Raw genomic sequence first — 22,657 nt, forward strand, 5'->3', positions numbered from 1 at the left:
ACTGCTCATGCTTAAATTTTTCCATGTTCCGATATTTACAACAATTGTTAAGGGATAAAAATTTAGCACATCCAGTAAACAGAAAGGACAGTCTTTTCTATCCAGATATTTGCCTTAACAGGCAGATGTACACTAGTGGAAGCAATTAAGAATACATTATTTTCCAATGACTATCACACAAAAACAGGTCCTTTTTCAAGTGAAAAGCAAACCATGCTGAAATCAAATTGCTCTGCAATATTTWTCTAGGCCTTTGGAACAATATTTTACTTAAAAAAAAAAAAAAAAATCTGTAGAATGAAATTCGATTCATATATTCTATTTCAGTCCATCTTTCTCTTTCATAGATTTCTCTGTTTCATAACTTTTGGTGCCCTGAAAAATGCATTTCTATAGTACACTTAATCTGAAAACACACACACAGAATAAAAGCTACAGACACTTGATAAGCATCTTTTCTAATAAGAGCACAGACACATTAAAATTTTACCTCTGCAACAATCTGTGTTATTACTTACCAAGATCCTTTATTCTAGGTAGTACATTGTATGTGAAATTTTTATAAGAAGCTATTTTCCCTTCCGGGGAAGCAATCCCCACATGAGATTCATAGATTCTTAGGCTTTTCAGTCTCTTGGGTGAAGGATGCCTGCGCTGTAACAAGAGAAACAGCGTTATTAGAATACAACCGATCAGGAGTGGTGTCACAACCACACCGTCCACACAAATAAGAGCAAAACCAAAACCAAGCATCTCCCCCCTCCTCCCCCCACCACCCCGAAAGACCACAAACATTGTAGAAGTAACTAGGCATCGAATACTCTTAAGGCAAAGATGTATTTTATACTAATGTTCTTCCTGAACAAGAAACTGGACACTCTTGATTTGATGTTCTGTTGTGGCCTTGTTAAGTACACTCACTGATGTGTGCAAATTTATAGCGGTCAGTGTAGTACGAAGCGCTTTTGAACTACTGTGACATTTGTTTGGAAAAAAAAAGTTAGAAGTTTTGAGGTTTGTTTTTTAAAGTATGCCTGCTTTTTACAGATATTTCAAGTCACCTCTGCCTGTTCCAACAAACTATAAAAATTTGTATTTTAGTCCTAAAGCACACAGTTCTACAGTGCACAGTGATCTATCTTCTGCTTGTGTAGGATTAAAAAAAAAAAAAAAAAMCTATGTCTACAGGCAAGTGAAATATGGTATGCTGTATTTAAAAATTAGTGAAAATATTTTTAAGACTACAGAGCCAATTGAACTTGACCACGAAATCTCCTTCTCTAAAATAAATAGAGTTTACACCTTAATCTGGATTTTCTTTATTTATTAAACAAAAGTCTTGTCTCAAGAAACTAGTAAAAACTGCCATTTTCCCCCAAGGTCTTTTCAACCCCTCCCCAGTTAAAAAAGAAGAAATTACAAAATTTTATTTTCCATTTGCTAATTTAACATTTGTTTGAGTGAGGTTTTACTGATTTTGTTCTAGCTTTCCAAAAYAACAACAAAAACAAAACAAAAAAAACCCAAATACATTGGTTTGAGGAGTTCAACTAGTATCAGAAAATAAAAGCAACAGGAACAGGGTGAAGAACAAGACATTCTGGTTAAGGTTTGTTACGTGTATTTTACTTCCACTGTGCACCTCCCATTCCCAAACAGCTTAGATGCTTTTCATSGCACAAGGCTGGGCAAGACCACGTCTGCTCCCTAGATGTTCTTGTTTCCTTTCACCCTAGGTCATAAAGGTCACTGCATTTCCAGCTGTCCCTCAATGCCTCTTCCTACAGAGCAGCTAGGCACCACAGAGCATCATAGAAACTGAATTCACATGCCCTATAGTCCTAACTAATGCATTATTGTAGATTAAAAAATAAATAAATAAAAATAAATAAATAAAGAGGTATTTTCTACATGAGTTACCCTTCTGCTGTCAAGCAGCTACTTCATAATTAGGGGCAGGTGCTAAAAACCTTAACTCAAACCAGTGGCTGCAGCACCTCTAATACAGACTGCATTGCATTTTGTTGTTTCCACTCAAAATCTATAAAGTGCAAGAATATGCCATAACATCGCAGAGCCATTCAGAACTCTCTGAATTTTTTCCTCAGGCTATTCTTTATATATAATGTAAGGACTTCATCCCTTATAGCAGTGCATGAGAAGTAAGAGGGCTTTAAAATCCATAAAAAGATTTTCCCGATATGACGAAACTAGGATTAAACTGGAGCCTGAGCAGYGTTTTTCTGAGGACTTTCTGGTTTCATACGGCATTGACTTACTACTGAAGTACTGAACTTCRTTCTTGCAGTAACTCATTTTTAAATCCAACTCTGACAAACAGTTCCCTCCTCCGGATCAGGAAGGGCCAACCAGCCACTGCCACCAAAAACTTTAGAATAGTTATTGAACTGGCCTAAGATGCGAGGAGCTAAGATACTACTTTAATTATAATTTTTTTTAATACTCCATTACGTGAGACTGAAAAAATAACTCCAAAATATCTATGGTTCAAGTTACTTTTTTCTGTCAAAGCCTTGAACATGCATTCTTCATTTCTCAGGTGACTATTCTAATTACTGGACTCCCCTTTTTGTGGGATGCTTTTATTTTTTCCAAACAGTGACACTTCATTCCAAATAGCACAAAGTGATACAGCATACACATCTTTATACACCTTTTGAAAAAAATATTTAAGCCTTACTGTATATGACTGTGGTGGATTCCAGTGTACCCAATCATAATTCACTTTGTCGTCATCACGGACTACATATCTTGCCCAAGGTGAAATACGATAGAGGAGTTCACCATTTTGAGCACGAATCACCACCTATAAAATAGTAACTGTAATATATTCATGCAGTCACATATAATTCATATAAAAGTCATATATAAACATATATATAAAAAGTCATATATAAAACACCTACTGTATAAACCATAGCAGAAAATGAAATAGTATGTCACATACAAATACATAATGCAAGTCAAGACAGGAAAGAATGACCCTGATTGCAGAGAAGATTTGTAAAGGAATAGCAAACAGGTACATCAGACATAGGAGTGATGTTCAACAGCAGGAGCTAAAAGGTGAGGATATATGCGTAAGCTTCATAGAAATGATGGTAAAAAAAGGCTTCTCAAATGGATTACTGCTAGGTTCCCATTTCCCGTCATTACCATTTCCTCTCCACATTCTTAAAATTTAAACAGACATGTAGTATAATGCTACCAAGATGAGAGCCATGATTTGTTTACTTGGAAAACAATCTAGTAGGTCAATTTTAAAATCTTAATTCCCTCTTCTRTGCTCAGTGAATTATGACTGATATAGTATAGACCAGATTCACAGATTAAGTCAAGCACAAGACAGCTTCCAGGCYAAGAGGAGACTGAAGAATAAAAACAAAACTGCTGATTTTCTTCTGCTGCCTTGCAGTTCATCTGCAGTTTTCTTCACTATTCTAATGACAAAATAAAAGAAAGTATTATCAACTATTTTACTTCCCTTATTTGGTGCTCTCTATTTATAAGGATAGATGAAAAAAGGACCATTCTTTCCAATTCCCTCCAGAAGTTCATACTTCACTTTGCCAGAGAAAGTGATTAAACAGAACAAACCTAGAAGCTCTTTTAGAGCATTATTATTTTACATAACAAAAGCAAAACTGAAATAATTACTAGGATAATGTCACTAGTCAAGTTTTGCTAGGTATTTTGGCTGCCATTAGAACAGTAAAACAGAAGGCTTGTGAATTTAGAACCCCCAAATGTACAAGCAATTGAAGTTTTCCTCCTAAAATTCTTAATTCTTCATTGTTAACAAGTTGGTTGGTTGTTGTGGGGTTTTTTTGGGGGGGAGGGGGGCGGGAGGGGGAAGGTAGKTTTTTTTTGGTTTTGTTTTTTGTTTTTTTTTAAAAGAATGAGAGCTACCAATATAATAAGGAGAAATCCCAAATGAAGTTGTATTTTTTCTTTAAAGAAACAACAAAAAGTGACTGTACTTTACTCTTAATTCCTCACTTTGCCTAACAACCTGTGTGGAAGGAGACAAYTACCAAACAATTGCTTTTTCACCTGTAGCAAGCGTCTTTTATAATTTTGATGARTTACCTGTATTCTTATCTGAACTACAGGAGAAAGTACAATGAAAAAATATGTATGCAATACAGGTTAATGACAGGTGGTAAAGCAAACAGAAGTCAATGAAATGAAATTCCTATGTCTTTCAATTTATATTATTAAAGACTCTACCAYGTTCAGCTTCACTGACAATTCAAGATGAGAAAGCGTAACCAAGACCAACGACATTCTAAGAAAGAGCTGAGAAGTGATTATTACAAACCCTGTACAGTTGCATGGAAAAGTCCTTCTGCCAACTATGATAGCAAAGCTGGCCATAAGGGTCTTTATTAGCAACATGCACTTGATTTGAAAGTAAGTTCAATCAAAAAACTAAAAACATGTCAAAATTAGGTCTTTCCATGAAGACTGCCTGGCAAATTTAAGTTAGATGCTGCAATAAGCCAACCAATTTTTTCCACTACACTATTTATTAAAAATTAAAATTCAAGATACTTCCCTTCCTCATTTTTCTAAACATGGCTAGGGAAGGAAAAAGAAAAGCTCATACRCTAAGATATTTTCTTATATAATTTAATACCTGTGTGTTTCAAATGCCTGCATTCACTGTCCTTTTCTTTTCTCTCATGTCTTCAGCATACAGGAAAAATGTTTCGGTCCCTCATTTTTCATTAAGCAACTCACCCTTATAAGCAAAGACAAACTGAAACTAAACCTAATACAGAGAAGCTTTAAAAGGAAAACTCCAGCAAATAGTTAATTTTGCAGTATGAGAAGCTCCTCTTGCAAACTGGTTGAGCCTCCGTAAGAGCAGCTGCTCTGCACCGGATTTCCTATCAATTCTTAGAATAAGGGCACTAATGAATGGACCAGTGTAAGAGGCTGTACGTGTAAGAAGGGACCCTATTTTGTTAGCCTCAGATATAGACAGCAAGTACAACCAAGTACAGCATCTTCACTATTGCCTTACAATTCTTGCTACTGCAACATGAGCTACCAAGCCTGAGGTAGGCAGGAAGGGRGAAAAGGGATCAGAAATCATTCAACACTTCTGCTCCAGGTGGCAGAGGACCTAAAAAGGTTGCGAGCTCACTCCATCCTCAGAGAGGAAAAGCCAGCCCAACCAGCAGCAGAGCAATAACTGATCAGCAATTTAATTACTCCCCTAACCAGAAGCACCTTCCCAAATGGACACCTGTCCAAATCAGTGGGGGAGGAGGCAAGAAAAAAGGAGAGCTCTGGCTAGAGATCAGCTTTCACTGGAAAGCTTTATCATACTCTAGAATCCTAAAGTTCCAGAAAAATCAAACGCTTCAGTCAAGGATCATTCAAAAGTTATTTGCTAACAAGCTAGTTGAGTATAAATTGTGGAAAGAAGTTACAGAAAGAACAGACAGTACATAGCTTTTGTAGGTTGTTCTCCTTCATAAATTGAAAGTCAGATAAAATTGGGGGGGGGGAGAAAACAAAAACAAGAAAAACCACACCACTCTAGTCACATTACTCGAAGTCTCCCCTTCCCCAGCTTTTTTTCCCCCCCTCATCAACTCTGGATTACTGTAAAAATAAGTCAGTCAAGACAAAGCTCTTATTTATTTTCTCTTCCAAGCAATTTTCCAGCAAAGAAATCTGCTAGACACATGCATTTACACCAAATACCTTTCAAAAATTACTCGTTAGCTATTGGAAACATAGTAACAATTCTAAGATGTTTATATGTTTAATAGCAAAGATCTGTATGGTTCAGAAGCCATTTAGGAGTGTATTTGCTGTGCTGATTATTTTTATATAAATATATTGTCACACAAGCTAGAGATACTTAAATATTTCTTCAAAAGGAATTTCTTATCCATCGGGTTTTACAAAAAAAAAAAAAATCAAAATAATAAATAAGCAAAAGCCTAATTTCAAAGCAAGTCATGCCCTGATTTTCCAAAAGAGGGAGATATAACTCCATGCATGAATTAAACAGGTGTTTCAATTGCAGTAAGGAATCTAAAAAAGTGTCTAGCTAGTTTACAAGACTAGATTCCTCCCCCCAAAAAAACATCAAAACCCCCCAAAACAACCAAAACACACTACACGCTTTTGTACTCTCCCACCCCCCCCAACATCTCCATGCTTACTTGAAAGACAAAGTAGAGTATGCATTTAAATATAAAATAACTCAGAAGATGGAGACAGTAGTCTGGTATCATAAAAACAGCTATGCAGACAGAGGTACAAATGCCATAGGAGATTCAAGAAACAGTGAGAGAATCAAGAAAATTATAGTAACATTGTTAAAAATGACAGCAATATTACCTGGAAATGTGCCAGGTAGATTATTTCAACAGGCACAAGTCTAGAGAGGACAGTTTACTTAACCATCATCAAGTTTATTGTAGAAGTACATGGATTTCTAGTGGAAAAAACTGTAAGCTTCATAACTGTTAGCTACACAATGATGACACTATGAGGTATCAAAGGACAATAGATATATTTTTAAAAAGGAAAACAACACGTGCATCTGTGTTGCAGTACAGCATTCAAACAGCTTTTCTTTCAGTCAAGAATTCAGATTTTGAAAAACTATTTCAAAAAAGTCAATTTAATAAAAGCCTAAGGAAAACTGGAATCTCTAAAATAATCCAATAAATACTTTTTTCTACTGTGACTTAACCAGAATTAAGTCACTATAACAGCAATGACATAGATTTAAGACTGTAAGAGTTTGTATACCTAATATATAAATATTCATATGAATTATATAACTGAGGGGCTTGAGGTGGAAGAGCAGAGTTTGAAAAGCAGCCATAATATAGCTCATTACACACAATAAGCCTAACTTATTAAGAGTTGTTTCAAGCAGTGTCAAGTAGAAAAGAAACTGCTGAAGTATGTAATAGGAGCACCCAAGCATTAAATATTACTTATCCTCTACTATAAAGCGTTGGTATAAAGGGCAACTACTGCGTAATGCGCCTTGTGGTTGGGTGGTTGTGGCACAGCACACTTATCTTTTGATGTTCCCATTCACAGCTGTTTCCCGCTGACAGCAAAGTGTCTTTCAGCAGCGAGGCAGGTCATGCTGAATCACCTCCATTCCCTGGGACACATTCCAGTTGTGTTTTATAGATAACTGGGCTAGCTTATGGGCCCCAGTGACCCTTCCACTGCCATCCTCCTTCTCGCCCTGTTGTCTCCCTCCCCAACAATTCTGGAGTCCTTATGGCTTGGATCACAGCCTCCTCGGGGGACAGTAAAAAAAAGCATAGAGTTCAGTTGCATTCCCTGTATTTTGGGGTCATCTTTCATGGAGGTGCTCAGCTGACCCTACCTACACATTGTCAGGTGCATTAACTGTTTTCTGGTATGATAAAGTATTCATGTTATGCTACTTTAGAATAACACCTAGGAGAAGTATTCCTCATGAACAGTTCCTCTTAGTTATATTATCAGTACAGGTTTCATATGGCAATACTCCCATGCCTACACCCCCATCCATACAGGAAAGATAGAGGCAATTAATCCCAGACTTGGGCATCCAAGATGTGGGATACCAAAGTTATCTTCTGCTTTCTCCTTGTCCTATAATCTTATCGACAACTACAGACTTAAATATAGCTGAAAAATTAGACTCCTAAACTGCCAAAAGGGTTAAAAGCTTTAACTAATTAATAGTGGCCCTTATGTGTATAAGTTTATATAGACTTAATATGGACTCTCAGACTTCAAATTCCATTTCAAGACACCTTCCTCTTGAAAAATCTCTCTCCCTTTTCCTCCAAGAAACATTTTTTCTCTACACACTCTTAATATCAATTAAAACAATGAGTCTTCTGTATGGGTAAAGTAAAAGGAAAGTATTTTTAAATAGTAAAACCTCCCAAGAACTGCACAATTGTCAAGTCAGGAAAACTAAGCCTGCCAAAAGAACTAAACAAGAATATTTTGAAATTCTGGGCTCAGTCTGCAAAAAAAGACTCCAAAGAGCCACAGTCATTGGATCCCAATGTTTCACTGCTGCTAAAACCTCTCCTGTGAGTCCAAGAGCAGTTGCACAGAGCCTATCTGGTTTTGGTAAACAAACTCAAGAGACCATTTTCTTCTTAATGAGATAACAATCCTTCTGTTACCAGCTAAATTAAATTAACACCAAAAAATCTACACTAACCTGCTCAAGGGTCAGGGCCTTCAATCAAGCAACAAAACAAAGGGTATTGCCACAGATTTAACTAATAGTTTATTTCCTGTTTGGCTCCACAGAGGTYTAAGAAAGTTACAACAGAGAAAAATATGTATCTCAGATGATTTAAGTCCAGTTCCCTGATGTTCAAAATGCCAGCAAAACCCCATCTGATTCTTCTTGTACACAGATCCACCATAGGTCTACCAACATAGATCATTATATACCATTATGCTGCAGACACTTGACTCATTCAACATTCAAATTTGTCAATTCAGTGACATTTTCTCCCCTAGACACGATTTAAGACATGCAATTTAAATGACACAGAACTTTACAGACTATGAGCAAGTACACTTCCGCCCCCCCGCCATCACCAAGGAGGAGGAAATAGGAAACTTGAAAGCAGTCTGATATCATGCTATTGAGCTTCCTGATCAGCAAGGTCAGTTGCATCATCATTTGCTTCATCATCAACAGAAATTATACTTGATCGATTTATCAACAATGGTTCCCCGCCACTGGTTAACCTGCTTGCTAACCATATTCCATTCCCTTTCAAGTTTTGAAAGTCAAACATGAATCTACTATGAATTATTGAATAAATAAGTAAAAATTTTGAAGATGAACCTTGGATAACATTCTTTACAATTAACTAACTATCCTCCCCCAAACATCTTGTGGGCACAAATTTTAGGCACTTACAATCATGACTACTGTATCCTAAATGTTCTCACTCGAAAACAGGCATTTGTTCCACTTTTGCACCCTTTAATGTTAATGACAGTTATACATTTAGACTTCAAAGCTACTCGAAGCCAGCAGTAGTGAATCTGTTCAGTATTTGTACAAACTGTGACTTACTGTTCCTAGTGCCAGCCCCAACACTGTACCAACTTGGCACCAATGAGTATTAACCAACAGTCACCGAAACTATTGAAACGTGCAAGAGTCTGAAGTATCAGTGAAAGAATATTACGTCAGCATGTGCACCAAATATCAAATGTAACCACTTCATTACAATACAAGACAATCCTTAACAAAAAAAAACAACCCCCCCCCACAACACTAAAGTCCAACACACACCAAAAAAAGAGACACAAAAGAGCACAATTTCTATCCTTTCTTCAAGGAAAGGATAGCAATTTAGAGAATGACAGAATGCACATAGTCTAAAAAATATWTTTTTTTCTACCATTGTTTTCTAATGTGACCTTTCCAGAGAAAGCTTACATTATTTGTTCCATGAGCTGTGTATAATTAGCTCTGTCAACACACAGAGACAAGTTATGAAGGCTGCTGTAGTGCCCCCAATCTTTTTTTTTTTTTAAACGCAATCAAAATTAGTGACAGAATTCAGTTGCCTTTGTTTGATTTTCATAGATGAAAATCAATTATATATAAGCTATCTGCACTCAATTATATACAATCTAGCAAAGAAAGCTACCTATCAGTAGTTAATTCATATGACTTCAAAAAATAAAAATAAAATAAAGAACCCAACAAACTRAGTCATCAGTAATATTTTATGGATGGCCTCCTAATCTTTGCCATGCTTTTGGTAGAAGTACATCACAGAGGCATGTCAGCAATTCTGACACTTACCTTTGTATCTCAAGAGAAGCATAACCCTGAATCACTTGCATTAAACTAGATTTAATGAGTGTACAGATAAGATTTAGTTGTATACAGTATTTTAATTTCATGCACCTACCTAGCATACTGTCAGACAAAACGTCAGATAAATTACTAATATATAAAACTCTTGTTCTTTCAAGTCATTTCAGAAATCACAGATCTACTGTCATTACTAGAAAGCTGAATAATTAATACTATTTTAGTAAATCCTTTCTAATTCACAGAAGACGACTTAGTGGTTCAGCTATTCAGATCTCCTGATAAAAAAGACAGATGGGTCAGTACTTCTAAAATATTGGCAGTTATGATTCTGAACTACCTGCTGTCCTGCAGCACTGAACAGAAAATAATTTCTTATTAATTTGTGACAAAACATTTTATAATTTGATCAGTAGCCATGAACTTGGAAGTTTTTTTCCTGTAGACTTAACTTCTTACTGGCCTCTATTTTCCATATGCTCTTCATTTTTTATTTTGGTCCTCATGGAAGACTATTTCTATAAAGAAATTAAACAAGTTCCTCCAGATAAAGATTTCAATTTTTACCAGTACTATCCCCACCCTTAAACAAGACTTCATAAACTAACCACTACTTACTCATATGTCTCAAAATTAGGATCTTATGGACTACAGTGAAAGCTTATTTACAGATAATTTATAGCAATTGTAAGACTTATTTATAAATAAGCAGTAAACAGAAAGTGGAGACGTCATTAATAAACTCCTGCATGCCCACGACAGCATGTGATGAGACTTGCTAAGGAAGTCCATCCATCTAAGCTTTTGTAAAAGCTTACATATTCTATGACAAAGGAATTAAGAATACTCTGATAATTAAAGAAAAATTCTTTCATTTTCAACCACAAAAAGAAGATAAGCACACTCACCCCCCAACCACCACCACTGTTAGAGTGACAAACATGCTACCACAAAACAAACAAAAAACCTCCCCATCTCCATTAGGAAAAAGAAATAGAGGTACATGGCAGTTCAGTTTATTATAAGCACAGAGAGGATATCTCCTTACTTCACTGTTTTAAGGCTATGTGTCTGTTTTTTTTCTTTTTTAAATTGTGCTTCACTCATGACATTTCTATCAGAAGTAACAAAACTCTATTTGTTCACCAAATGACTTATTCTAAGCTCCCCACTAATCCTGAGCTAGGTATTTCCAAAAGAAAAAGAAAAAAAGGTGTCCTTTTCCATCAGGTCATTTTATTTTGTAGATGGGTGTCATAATTCACAAGGGAATCAGTCTCAGCTGTGTTAGAAGCACTCATCTCTTGACACAAATGTATCAAAATATCTATAACAGGGTTTTTAATTACCTTCTTCAATGTCTATGCTTAGTTATGAGAAGACTGTCTGAAGAGCTACAGTAGACAGTCTACTACTATCAAAAGGAGATAAAAGTTTGTGACCTCTGTTCCTCATTCATTTTCCTATGAAAATATTTTGTAACCTCATCTAAATTAGTGTCACCATCTATACTCCATGCATTTCCCATTCTGGCTTAGAAATTACTTATTTAAAAGAAATGACCTTATCACCATTTCAGAACTCAACATTTGCCTTTGTAGAACTGAAGATGAAAATATTGAAGACAAGCTAATGATAAGGACCTTCTGGAGGTGCCTTCTTTTTCTTCTAGCCAATCAATCAAGTCACTACTTAAGTGTCTAGAGTTGACTAGTTTAACTTAAATGTTTAAGAACTATATTGGCAAAAGTAAACTTTAAAATTTACGTAGGCCCTGTTGTCAGGGAATCATATTCAAATAGATCTTTGATCTGCATAGTAGTTTCTGTTTACATCCAAAATTCTCAGGTTCTACATAAAGAATGAACTGCAAAATTATACTCTGCCACACAAATCCCAACCTTCCCAAAAAACACATGCATTTAAAAAATGGCCAAGATCTCCAACAGAACCAAGTGGTTTCAAGAAACCTTACATAGGGACAGCATTTTCTGAGTCTGTTAGTGGAATGACAGAGAAAAAGATCACCCCTGGATGAGGATAACATACATTTTTACCGTGTTAAATATCCTAACCTCATTTTGGATTTTGTGATGGATAAACCATTTTAGAACTACCTTAACTGAAGACTTCTTTTATTTTACTTTAGTTGTAATATATAAATACATTAAAAGTACGTGTTATAATCTGTTATGTTCAGTTACGTAAGCACCAAGTAACAAAACACACAGTGTCATGAAAGATTATTAGCAAAGAGACAGATGAGGCTGAAAGGAGTTCCATAGAGACGAAGTCGGTTATAATCATCCATTTAATCCATAAATATAATCATCCATTATGATTACATATACTTGTGAATCAAGTTTCTAAATCTCTGCACTTAAACAGGAATATATGTACTCAAAAGCAATCAATCTCATAAGGAGAGAGAATAATAACTATCCAGCTTCATGGATGTGTTTGGCAATCACATTAACTGTGAGTCTCAGTGGTAACTACATATATCTTTGCTTAGAACAGACTGCATCAAAGTGCAATTAAAGACAGGTCAGAGTGAAAACAGGAAAACAAATCCACATTCTGCTAAGCAAGAATTTTACTTGCAAGAAGCAAGTTTCATGTTTTTTTCAGAAGACTCAGAGCAGTTACAGAACTGCCAGCAACCAATATCACTAGTAACCTACTTCCCAACCATTGCCAGTTTTTCTTTTCCCCTACCAAAAATCCTGCAAGCTACACAAACATTGCATGATGGAGTCTGCCTTATGGAGTTTGTATTCCAATGAGAATAGCAAATGGAAAGACAGTAAGCACTATAAAGAGCTGTACTTGAAAAATAGGAGAGATGACAGTGATTATAGAGAGACACGGGCAAATAAATCCTATTCCAGATACATTCAGGAATACATCCTTTTTGTGTACATAAGTTAATAAACATCAGCATCCTCCATCACTCACATCTGTTATCTCTACATTCAGCACAGAATATTCTACAGTAGGTGAGCTCAGTAGTTACGTAAATACAAAATAAACAAAAGGTAAATTCAGCAGCAATTAAAAAACCCACCTACATATCAAAACTATGGAAAATATTAAGTAAACATTCTGTATCTCATATTACTGCATACTCACTGTATTTGAGTTGCAGACAACTGTTTTCTCCCCTCCTCTAAAATAAAAACAGCTTTCTCACATCCCTGAATGAATATTCCTACGTTTCTATTTATCCATATTTAACATTGGGGCAACTTTGTATGCCATAACAAAAGCAGAAAGATATGCACAAGCGTTTTGAGTATGCATTTCCACTGGATTTTTATGCATTTCTTTGTTTCAAAAGATTCTTTGTTTCCCTAAGCTCTGATTTTCAGCACAAAAGTGAGTATTTTTTTTCATTTATTAGTTCTTTTAATAGGAGCCACGAAAGTATAATAGTTTTATAAAAAGTGTTCAGGTTTTTTTTTTTAATTTTCATAATCTTTACATGACTTCAGTACATTTATTTCCTTAGCTACTCATTTCTGCCTACTGTTATGATCTGATAGGTCTAGACCTGAAGCTCTGACTGCAGTAAGTCAAATTCTCAAAAGTGTATCTCAATGACTGAAATCAGAATTCACCTGGAAATATCAGTTCTACTGGTAGTTAGTTGTCATTATGTACATCTGCACTAAGCATAACAAYTGTGGTATCTGACTGCTCAAAGAAACTTTCCATTAAATTTTGGAAGAAAGGATTTATGCTCATGGATACTCATGAAACAATTGATAAAATGCTTAAAACTATAATAAGTTTCCTCTATTTCTTCATTTAGTTTAACCTACTAAAATCTACTAAGCCAACTGCTCAATCTTCTTTTACTTCCTAAATGTTTAACAGAAATTTTAAAACAACACAAAGAACACTTAAAAAGCAGTGGTTAAAGTACAACCATACAAAGTATAAAGGTATTTAGATTTGAATAGAATCTAAAATTTGAGTAGTTTTATCAAATACAGGAAGTCTTCACATACACACTACTTAATCCTTACTTTTCTTTCCACTGTATAATCTGCATGTAAATACTATTTTCAGCTTGTAACATGATACAAAAAAAAMCTATATCCAGCTTTCAGCCACATATATCTGTTCCTATGAATCATGAAAAAAGTTAGATGTTAATATTAATTTCACTTATTGGAGTCGCTCTGCACAAGTAGGTAAGTTACTGGAACTCTTGCTTCCTGTAAACACAATTATAACACAATAAAATTAAAATTATTTAAGAGAAAATGAAAAGGACATAATAAATAAGAATGACTACAAGAACTTGGGRAAAAAAAAGTATTTCTAAAACTAGCACCTTTAGCTTTGATCCATGGGGCACAGCAGGGTAACCATCTTGTCCAGGTGGGATAAACAACTCCCATTTCCCATATTCCATTTTCTTATATGGATGAGAAAATGGATTCCAGCCATCTGCAATATAAGAAATTGTATTAATGACATTTATCTTAAAATGTATCCAATTAAAATTCAAGAGGTATCAGTATTTTTATTCTTTTCCAGAACACACTTAAGTGACAGTAAATACTCTTACATATGATACRACTGTGTACTTTGAAAAGTAGTTCATGAACTGTATAATAGGTTCACTGAGAAACTGTTCTCCAATTTTAATTTAACAAAGAAATGTAATGACTTTCAATCCATCTTCAATCAGGTTGGTTAGGTCAAAGCCATAAGAACCTTTCCCTCCCCCCCCCACCAAAAACAAACAAAACACTACTGATGTTAATTCCACAAAATCGTAACATATATGCACTTAAGTGTCTGCTTTTATTTTATTAGGAACATGAATGAAAACTTTATAGCAGTCACTATAAAACCTGATACATATGGGGATTATGGAGTGTGTCACTATTGGTACCATCTCTTCTCTCCAGAAAAATGCGTGGCTAAAAAGTAATTCTCAACATAAAATTGAATCAGAACCAAAAATTTAGTTGGAAGTGGAAGAAATAGATTCAAAAATGAACAAAATAAATAAATAAACACACACAAACCAAACAAACCAGTAGAAACATTTGTTACAACAGTATGGGAAAAACTCATCAGCTCCTGTTGATCATGGAAAGAGATGAGTTTGGACAAAATGCAACTGAAAACAACCTCGAACTGCATCAGCAAACTACCTGTGGACAGGGTTACAGACCTTATCCTTGCCAGCCCTGCAAATTTAAAATATACATACACGCATATATAAAAGAAGCAATGAGCAGTGTATTTATAACAAGCTGATGTCCTATTAATACCAACATTCATTAACTGCACAGAGTAAGAAAGGAAAGAGCAAACTGCAGACAAACTTGGCAGCAATGGCTGTGAAACCACCACAGTACCAGACAGTGGCTAGACAGCTGGAAAATATGGCATAAAACATCACAGACATATCTAGTAAATCTTAAAAGAAGGTTCCTTCCTCTTAGTTAAAAAAAAGTTGCTGAACCAAGCTTAGATTCCACAATTCAAGATTTTTTGTACCTTTTTGATCCACCAGGCATTCTAGGCGTACAAGGTTAGTCATTGTGACACGCCTAATCAAATACAGGCATACCTTATTTCATTGTGCTTCGCAGATACCGTGGGTTGGGGTTTTTTTTGTTTGTTTGCTTTTTTAAACAAATTGAAAGTTTGTGGCAATCTCGCATCAAGCAAGTCTATCAGCACCAGTTTTCCAACAGCATGTGCTCACTTCATGCCTCTGCGTCACATTTTGGTAATTCTCACAATATTTCAAACTTTTTCATTATTATTACATCTGTTACGGTGATCTGTGATCAGTGATCTTTGACGTTACTATTGGAATTGTTTTGGGGCACCATGACCAGTGCCCATATAAGATGGCAAACTTAATTGATAAAAGCTGTGTGTGGTCTGACTGCTCCACCAACCGGCTGGTCCCCCGTCTCTCTCCCTCTCCTTGGGCCTCCCTATGCCCTGAGACACAACAGTAGTGAAATTAGGGCAATTAATAACCCTACAATGGCCTCTAAGTGTTCAAGTGAAAGGAAGAGTCGCACGTCTCTCACTTGAGGTCAAAAGCTAGAAATGATGAAGCTAAGTGAGGAAGGCACATCAAAAGCCAAGACAGGCCGAAAGCTCGGCCTCTTGCGCCAAACAGCCAAGTTGTGAATGCAAAGGAAAAGTTCCTGAAGGAAATGCAAAGTGCTATTCCAGTGAATGCACGAATGATAAAAGTGAAACAGCCTTCTTGCTGATATGGAGAAAGTTTCAGCGGTCTGGATAGAAAAATCAATCCAGCCACACCATTCCCTTAAGCCAAAGCCTCATCCAGAGCAAGGCCCTAACTCTCTTCAATTCTCTGAAGGCTGAGAGGGGTGAGGAAGCTGCTGAAGAAAACATTGAAGCTAACAGAGGTTGGTTCATGAGGTTTCCAGAAAGAAGCTGTCTCCACACCATCAAAGTGCAAGGTGAAGCAGCAAGTGCTGATGTAGAAGCTGCAGCAAGTTATCCAGAAGATCTAACTRAGAGAATTAATGAAGGTGGCTACACTAAACAACAGATTTTCAGTGCAGCCTTCTATTGGAAGAAGATGCCATCTAGGGCTTTCATAGTTAGAGAGCAGAAGTCAATGCCTGGCTTCAAAGCTTTGAAAGACAGACTGGCTCTCTTGTTAGGGGCTARTACAGTTGGTGACTTTAAGTTGAAGCCAATGCTCATTTATCATGCTGAAAATCCTCGGGCCCTGAAGAATTATGTGAAATCTACTCTGCCTGTGCTCTATAAAGGGAACAACAAAGCCTGGATGACAGCRCATCTGTTTACAACATGGTTTACTGAATATTTTAAGCCCACTGTTGAGACCTAGTGCTCAGAAAAAAAGATTCCTTTCAAAATAGTACTGCTCTTTGACATTGCACCTGGTCACCCAAGAGCTCTGATGGAGATGYACAATGAGATTCATGTTGTTTTCATGCCTGCTAACACAACATCCACTCTGCAGCCCATGGATCAAGGAGTCATTCTGACTTTCAAGCCTTATTATTTAAGAAATACATTTTGTAAGGCTATAGCTGCCATAGATAGTGCTTCCTCTGATGGATCTGGGCAAAGCAAATTGAAAACCTTCTGGAAAGGATTCACCATTCTAGATGCCATTAAGAACATCTGTTATTCATGGGAGGAGGTCAAAATATCAACCTTAACAGGAGTCTGGAAGAAGTTGTTTCCAACCCTCATGAAGGACTTTGAGGGGTTCAAGACTTCAGTGGAGGAAGTAACTGCAGATGTGGTGGAAGTAGCAAGAGAACTAGACTTAGAAGTGGAGCCTGAAGATGTGACTGAATTGCTGCAGTCTCATGATAAAACTTGAACAGATGAGGAGTTGCTTCTTATGGAGGAGCAAAGAAAGTAGTTTCTTGAGATGGACTCTACTCCTGGTGAAGATGCTGTGAACATGGTTGAAGTGACAACAAAGAATTTAGAATATGACAAACTGAGTTGATAAAGCAGCGGCAGGGTTGGAGAGGGTTGGCTCCAATTTTGAAAGAAGTTCTGTCGTGGGTAAAATGCTATCAAATAGCATCACATGCTACAGAAAAATCCTTCGTGAAAGGAAGAGTCAACTGATGCAGCAAACTTCATTGCTGTCTTGTTTTAAGAAATTGCCACAGCCACCCCAACCCTCAGCAGCCACCACCCTGATCAGTCAGCAGCCATCAACATCAAGGCAAGACCCTCCATCAGCAAAAAGATTATGACTCGCTGAAGGCTCAGATGATGGTTAGCCTTCTTTAGCAAGGAAGTATTTTTTAATTAAGGTACATACATTTTTTTTTTAGACATAATGCTATTGCACACTTAACAGACTACAGTATAGTGTAAACATAACTTTTAGATGCACTGGGAAACCAAAAAATTCATGTGACTAGCTTTACTGCGATATTCGCTTTATTGCGGTGGTCTGGAACTGAACCCACAATATCTCCGAGGTATGCCTGCAATCATAGTCACATCTGCCAAGAATAATCGGTATTTGTATATATTAGTATTAACTGTTCAAAGTTAACACAAATATTCTGAAGGATAGATTTAGGCAACATAATCATTTCTGGACTAGAAGGAGGTGGCAATCTGAATTTCAAAATCACTTCTTTCTTTGCCTTGAAACCTCTCTAACTCACATAAGCTCAAGGAAATGCGAAATCCTAAGGTAATAAGAAACCAGTCAACTCTGAGAAAACCAAATTGCATGACATTTCCTTCAAGCCAATCCATTTGCATACTCTGCTACAGTAAACAAAGCGGTTTAGATTTCAATGAAAAAAGGATAAACAGCTTTCAGGGACCTCATATTTACAGTAAGTACAGTACATACAGCTGATAAGCTATATGTTCACACCCTACACTGTAGTTCCATGGATAGATTAAGCTAGTGTAAAACAATATTGCTACTAAAAGGTAGTCCAGGTTAAAAGCAATTCAAAAAAAAAAAAGAAAAAAACAACACTAGTCATGCCACTGGAGCAGGAGCATCACTTTTAGTGGCAGTAGCAACTTAGACTAGATTAAAATCACCCCAATCTACACAGCCAGTTTACTCACCATGTCTATAGTTTTTGCTGGTTTGTTCTTAGGGAAAACCTGGACAAATAGATGTCATTGCTTCCTAATATGTAGCAATGACCTTCAAAGCATAAAGTTGTACAGACAAAAATTTTCATATTAATCATTTGAAAGCTTAGCCAAAAACTTCAAGAGTAGCATTTAACATCTTAGGTTATTTCACCTTTTTTTTTWAAAAAACAATGAAAACACCTGTTTTTTGTTCCACTTTACACAGGGAAAAGTATATAGATTCCTGTTATGAATACAGAGCATATGTGCTGCAAGACCTTTGAATACAGATTCATCATGCAGTGCGGAAAAAATGCCACATAAGAACAAAATAGTATCTCTGATTCAGCAGTTTCAGTTTTAAAGCTACTTATTTCACCTTTGTCCTAAGGAAGCAAAAAGCAGTCCTCTTGGGGCTAGCTACCACCACTGAAGGGAAAACATTTTAAAAAGGAGTAGAAACTCCTAATGAATTAAAAATTTATTTAGTACAGTGATCAAAAGGACTCTCTAATCTTCACACTCAAAGAATATTCCATCATAAATCAGCTATTACTAATTTTTTTTATTTTAAATCAGTTATTCCTGTGTGGCCTGAATATGCACTCCTGTTGACCATTTTCTGTTTTATTTCATTTACTAGAGTTCCCTGTAAAAAAAAAAAACAAAAAAAAAAAACAAGAATTGCATTATAAGAACTAAACCATTTATCACTGTAAGCTTATAAAAGAAATTTGAAATATATATTTTTTTTTATTTCAGAACTTGGTTTAAACTAAGTTGTACATAMAAAGATATTTGCTTCTAATTAAGTTTTAAGAAACTGTATCAAGTACTTCAAGTTTTTTACTATATAGTCTAAGTCAAATTAATTACACTGTTACCATTTGATAAACCTCATATTTGTAAAAAACATAACAACACTACCTAGAGTGAAAAACAGTTTAGCTTGCCTTTCAGTATGTGTTCTTTAGTAAATGGCTTACCTGATTGGCAACACCCCCACTTCAAGCACAAACTTGAACTAAATGACCTCCAGAGGTCTCTTCCAGCCAAGACATACTAAGGCTAAGGAATAGCACCACAAGACCACATCTGCATGGAAGCAGGAGATGGTCTTGCTGCAGTGCAAGACTACTTCGGGGAGGAGGAAAGACGTTACTTATATTCATCTGCATACGTATGTTCCAATAAGCATCACTAATCCAAACTATGATCTTCTGTGAAGCAAGAAAGATAATATTCACTAATAATAAATGGATGACTCAAGCTGCAGAGAAAGATTAGGCTGCTTTCAAAGAAAGATGCTAGGTGCTCTTATATAGCTGCTTAAACCAGAAAGATGCCAATCTTTAAGGAACAAAACTGAAAGGTGCAAATAAAAAAAGACTAGAAAATGTGACAAGAAGATATAAGCATATAAAACAAATATTCTAGTACCTATTCATTTTACAGTTAATTACAAAATCTAAAGAAAGATGCATTATTGTTTTTATAATAAAATATTTCCCATATTCAAAAACTGAAATACGATTAAATGCAGTATTATAGCAACACTGTCATTATTAGGCTATTTGGATAGTGCAGGAAGAAATTACTCAAATTAGAAAGACATGTTTAATAAATTATTGCTTAATAGCAAAATAGTTTGTATTATTAGTAAGATTGGGAGGGGTTTATCCATTCATTTTAGTCTGAAGTTTCAATAAAGAATAATGAAAAAACATAGGTCTGCTGAGGCTTTTCAGCACAGAACAAATGTTACTGTAGCAATAACACCACCACTAGCTCCTTACGAGTATGGCCCAAGCTGCAAAACACTTTTTTTAAAAAAAGTTTTATTTCAGGGAATGGTAAAAAGACAAAGAACACATCGTTAGGGTTTGGGGGTTGAAAGAGAAAGTCATGACAGGGTACTGTAAGTTATGAATGGCCAAAATCTCTCAGATATCAGAAGAAAGAGAAACACAGAGGGACATCAGTCCCCTAAGGGTCCCTGAAGGCTCCCAAAGTATTGAGGGTACTTAAAGGTGTAAAAATTGGGTTGGAAGTAAAAAGTAGGGGAATCTATTACCTATAAACCATATAAATTACATGTTCCTTTAGAAGATCTTTGCATAATCCAAGTGCCACTGATACAGTTAAAACTAAATGAATGACAACTGAAGGTACTCACACAGAATAGACCCTGGAAGCGTACTGCAAGAACTGAAGACATTTGGAAGAACTTATGCCTGGATCTGGACAATTGCACTATTTTTTTTTTTTTTTTAAATCAAAAGCAGGACCTTTACCTGGAGCATATGCTTAGAGACTTAACATCAGAAACAGTACCTAAACTTCAATCACCAACATATGGTTCTCACCATATGTTAAACACCCAGAAAGAGCACCTCCAAATAGCACCGCACCTTTTAAAGAGAAAGCAACAAGGAAAAAAAACCCCACCAATGTGCTAAGGAGTTGAAACTTTTTTTGTTTGTTTGTTTTTTAAATTATGAACAGCTAAAATGTTGGAAGTTAAAGAATTCAGGCAATATGGGAAAACAGAAGAAACTGAAATGAAAAGCAAACATCCTAAGAAGATGCAAGAAGATACAGACAATGCCTGTAAGCATTTATGACTGTCAAAAGCAATTCTTTCCTTAGGGGAAATACTACCAAATCCTTTAATTCTCTGTTCCCTCCTCCCCTCTCCAGGTATGGTAAGTTTTATATGTATCTGATCTTCATTGGTTTTCATAGAACTTTTCCTAATTGAGCTGCACCTCTTGATTACAGTATACTAACTGAACCAAATACTCCAGCTGATGACTTAGAGCATACTACAAACCTACAGCAAATGTCTTAGACTGGGACAGTCTCCATAAAAACTTACTTGGGGAAATTTGCCTGAATTTGAGTTCACTACATATGCCAAGATTACTGAATTCCTACATTCTTCCAATGAATTTCTCATGACCTCTGTTACAAAAATTCCCTTGGACTCCCACAACCACCTCTCCTCCTCCCTCCTTTAGAGGGGGAATGTTTGCAACCATCTAAGCATGTCTGCTTTCCACAGGCAGCTTGACCATTTCTGGCCATGTTGTATATGCTTCTGCCTGCACCTGCCAGCAATACTGCTGATCTTTCCTTTTCTCAGCCATGATCCTCCATTACTTGGTGTCTATGGTTCTTGACTGAACRATGAACACAAAGCAATACCCATTTTTCCCAGACCATCTTACTTGAAACCAATACATATTTCTTATCCCCCAGATAGAAAGTCATTGATGAAGGCTGTAACAGAAAATAATGCTTTGAATTAGGCAGAGATGTACACAGTTAAAATACCCTAAAATAGAAAGTCTCCTACAAAGGAGTGGCTCAGGCTTCCCTCAGTTAGGGAAGCTTAGTTTTCAGAATATGGAGTCTAACAAGCATTCACAGAGCTTCTTTAAGGAAAAGATATCAAATTACATCAAAATCCATGTGGATGGAATATGAAGTCAGAAGATAGACACAAAACATTCTCTGCAGACTGTATAGGTTATACGCAGTGGCCAATTAGGTCTTCCTCTTTCTACGCTGTATGATTTCCAACAGCTCAATAGCAGGGTCATTAACATAATCTGCTTAAGAAGCGATTAAACAGAGAAAGCTCAAATACTGACATAAAAGCAAATGTCATTACTTCTCAGATTTGATGTTTCCCTGGATATTAATAGCAGCTTACACTTCAGTCTACTGCCTTCAGTTGTCTGCAACCACAGAATTATAGCAATATTTATCTTTAACTCATGAAATCTCGGTATTTCACAAAGCTTTGACGAAAGGAATAAGAAATTCAGTATCATACTTTGTAGTACCTAGATCACATGTAGGCAAGGTTTTAAAGCCTGAAAACAAATCATTCCAACACATCAAAAAAATATTAATCACAACTTTCAGCTATCCAAGTTATGAGGCTTAAGTTCCTCTTTCTTCACCCTGAAGAAAACTGTCACAGTAGAAAACACCTCAGCCCACCCCCTCCCCACCCTCCAACTGCAGAAGCCTCCCCTCCACCACTGCAAAAAACCAAACCAAAAAAAAAAAACCAAACCAAAAAAAAAAAACCAAACAAAACAAACAGGCAGAAGCCACACAATTAGATATTCTAAAATGACACAAATCTTAGATCTAATGTTA

At 36.1% G+C, this 22,657-nt stretch overlaps 1 protein-coding gene across 13 annotated transcripts in view; it reads right to left on the minus strand.

The window, feature by feature from the left end:
• The window catches only part of GBE1 (1,4-alpha-glucan branching enzyme 1), a 124,701-nt gene that overhangs the window by 58,331 nt on the left and 43,713 nt on the right, over positions 1–22,657 (minus strand). For all 13 annotated transcript variants that reach the window (XM_026076881.1, XM_026076887.1, XM_026076885.1 and 10 more), the window contains 3 exons: positions 14,208–14,323; positions 2,702–2,827; positions 519–654 (listed from right to left, as the gene is read on the minus strand). In XM_026076881.1, the coding sequence (XP_025932666.1) occupies positions 519–654; positions 2,702–2,827; positions 14,208–14,323 (378 nt within the window). The remainder of the gene's footprint in view (positions 1–518; positions 655–2,701; positions 2,828–14,207; positions 14,324–22,657) is intronic.

The sequence above is a fragment of the Apteryx rowi genome, unplaced genomic scaffold (genome assembly GCF_003343035.1).
Source record: "Apteryx rowi isolate R43461 unplaced genomic scaffold, aptRow1 scaffold_441, whole genome shotgun sequence".
Lineage (NCBI taxonomy): Eukaryota > Metazoa > Chordata > Aves > Apterygiformes > Apterygidae > Apteryx > Apteryx rowi.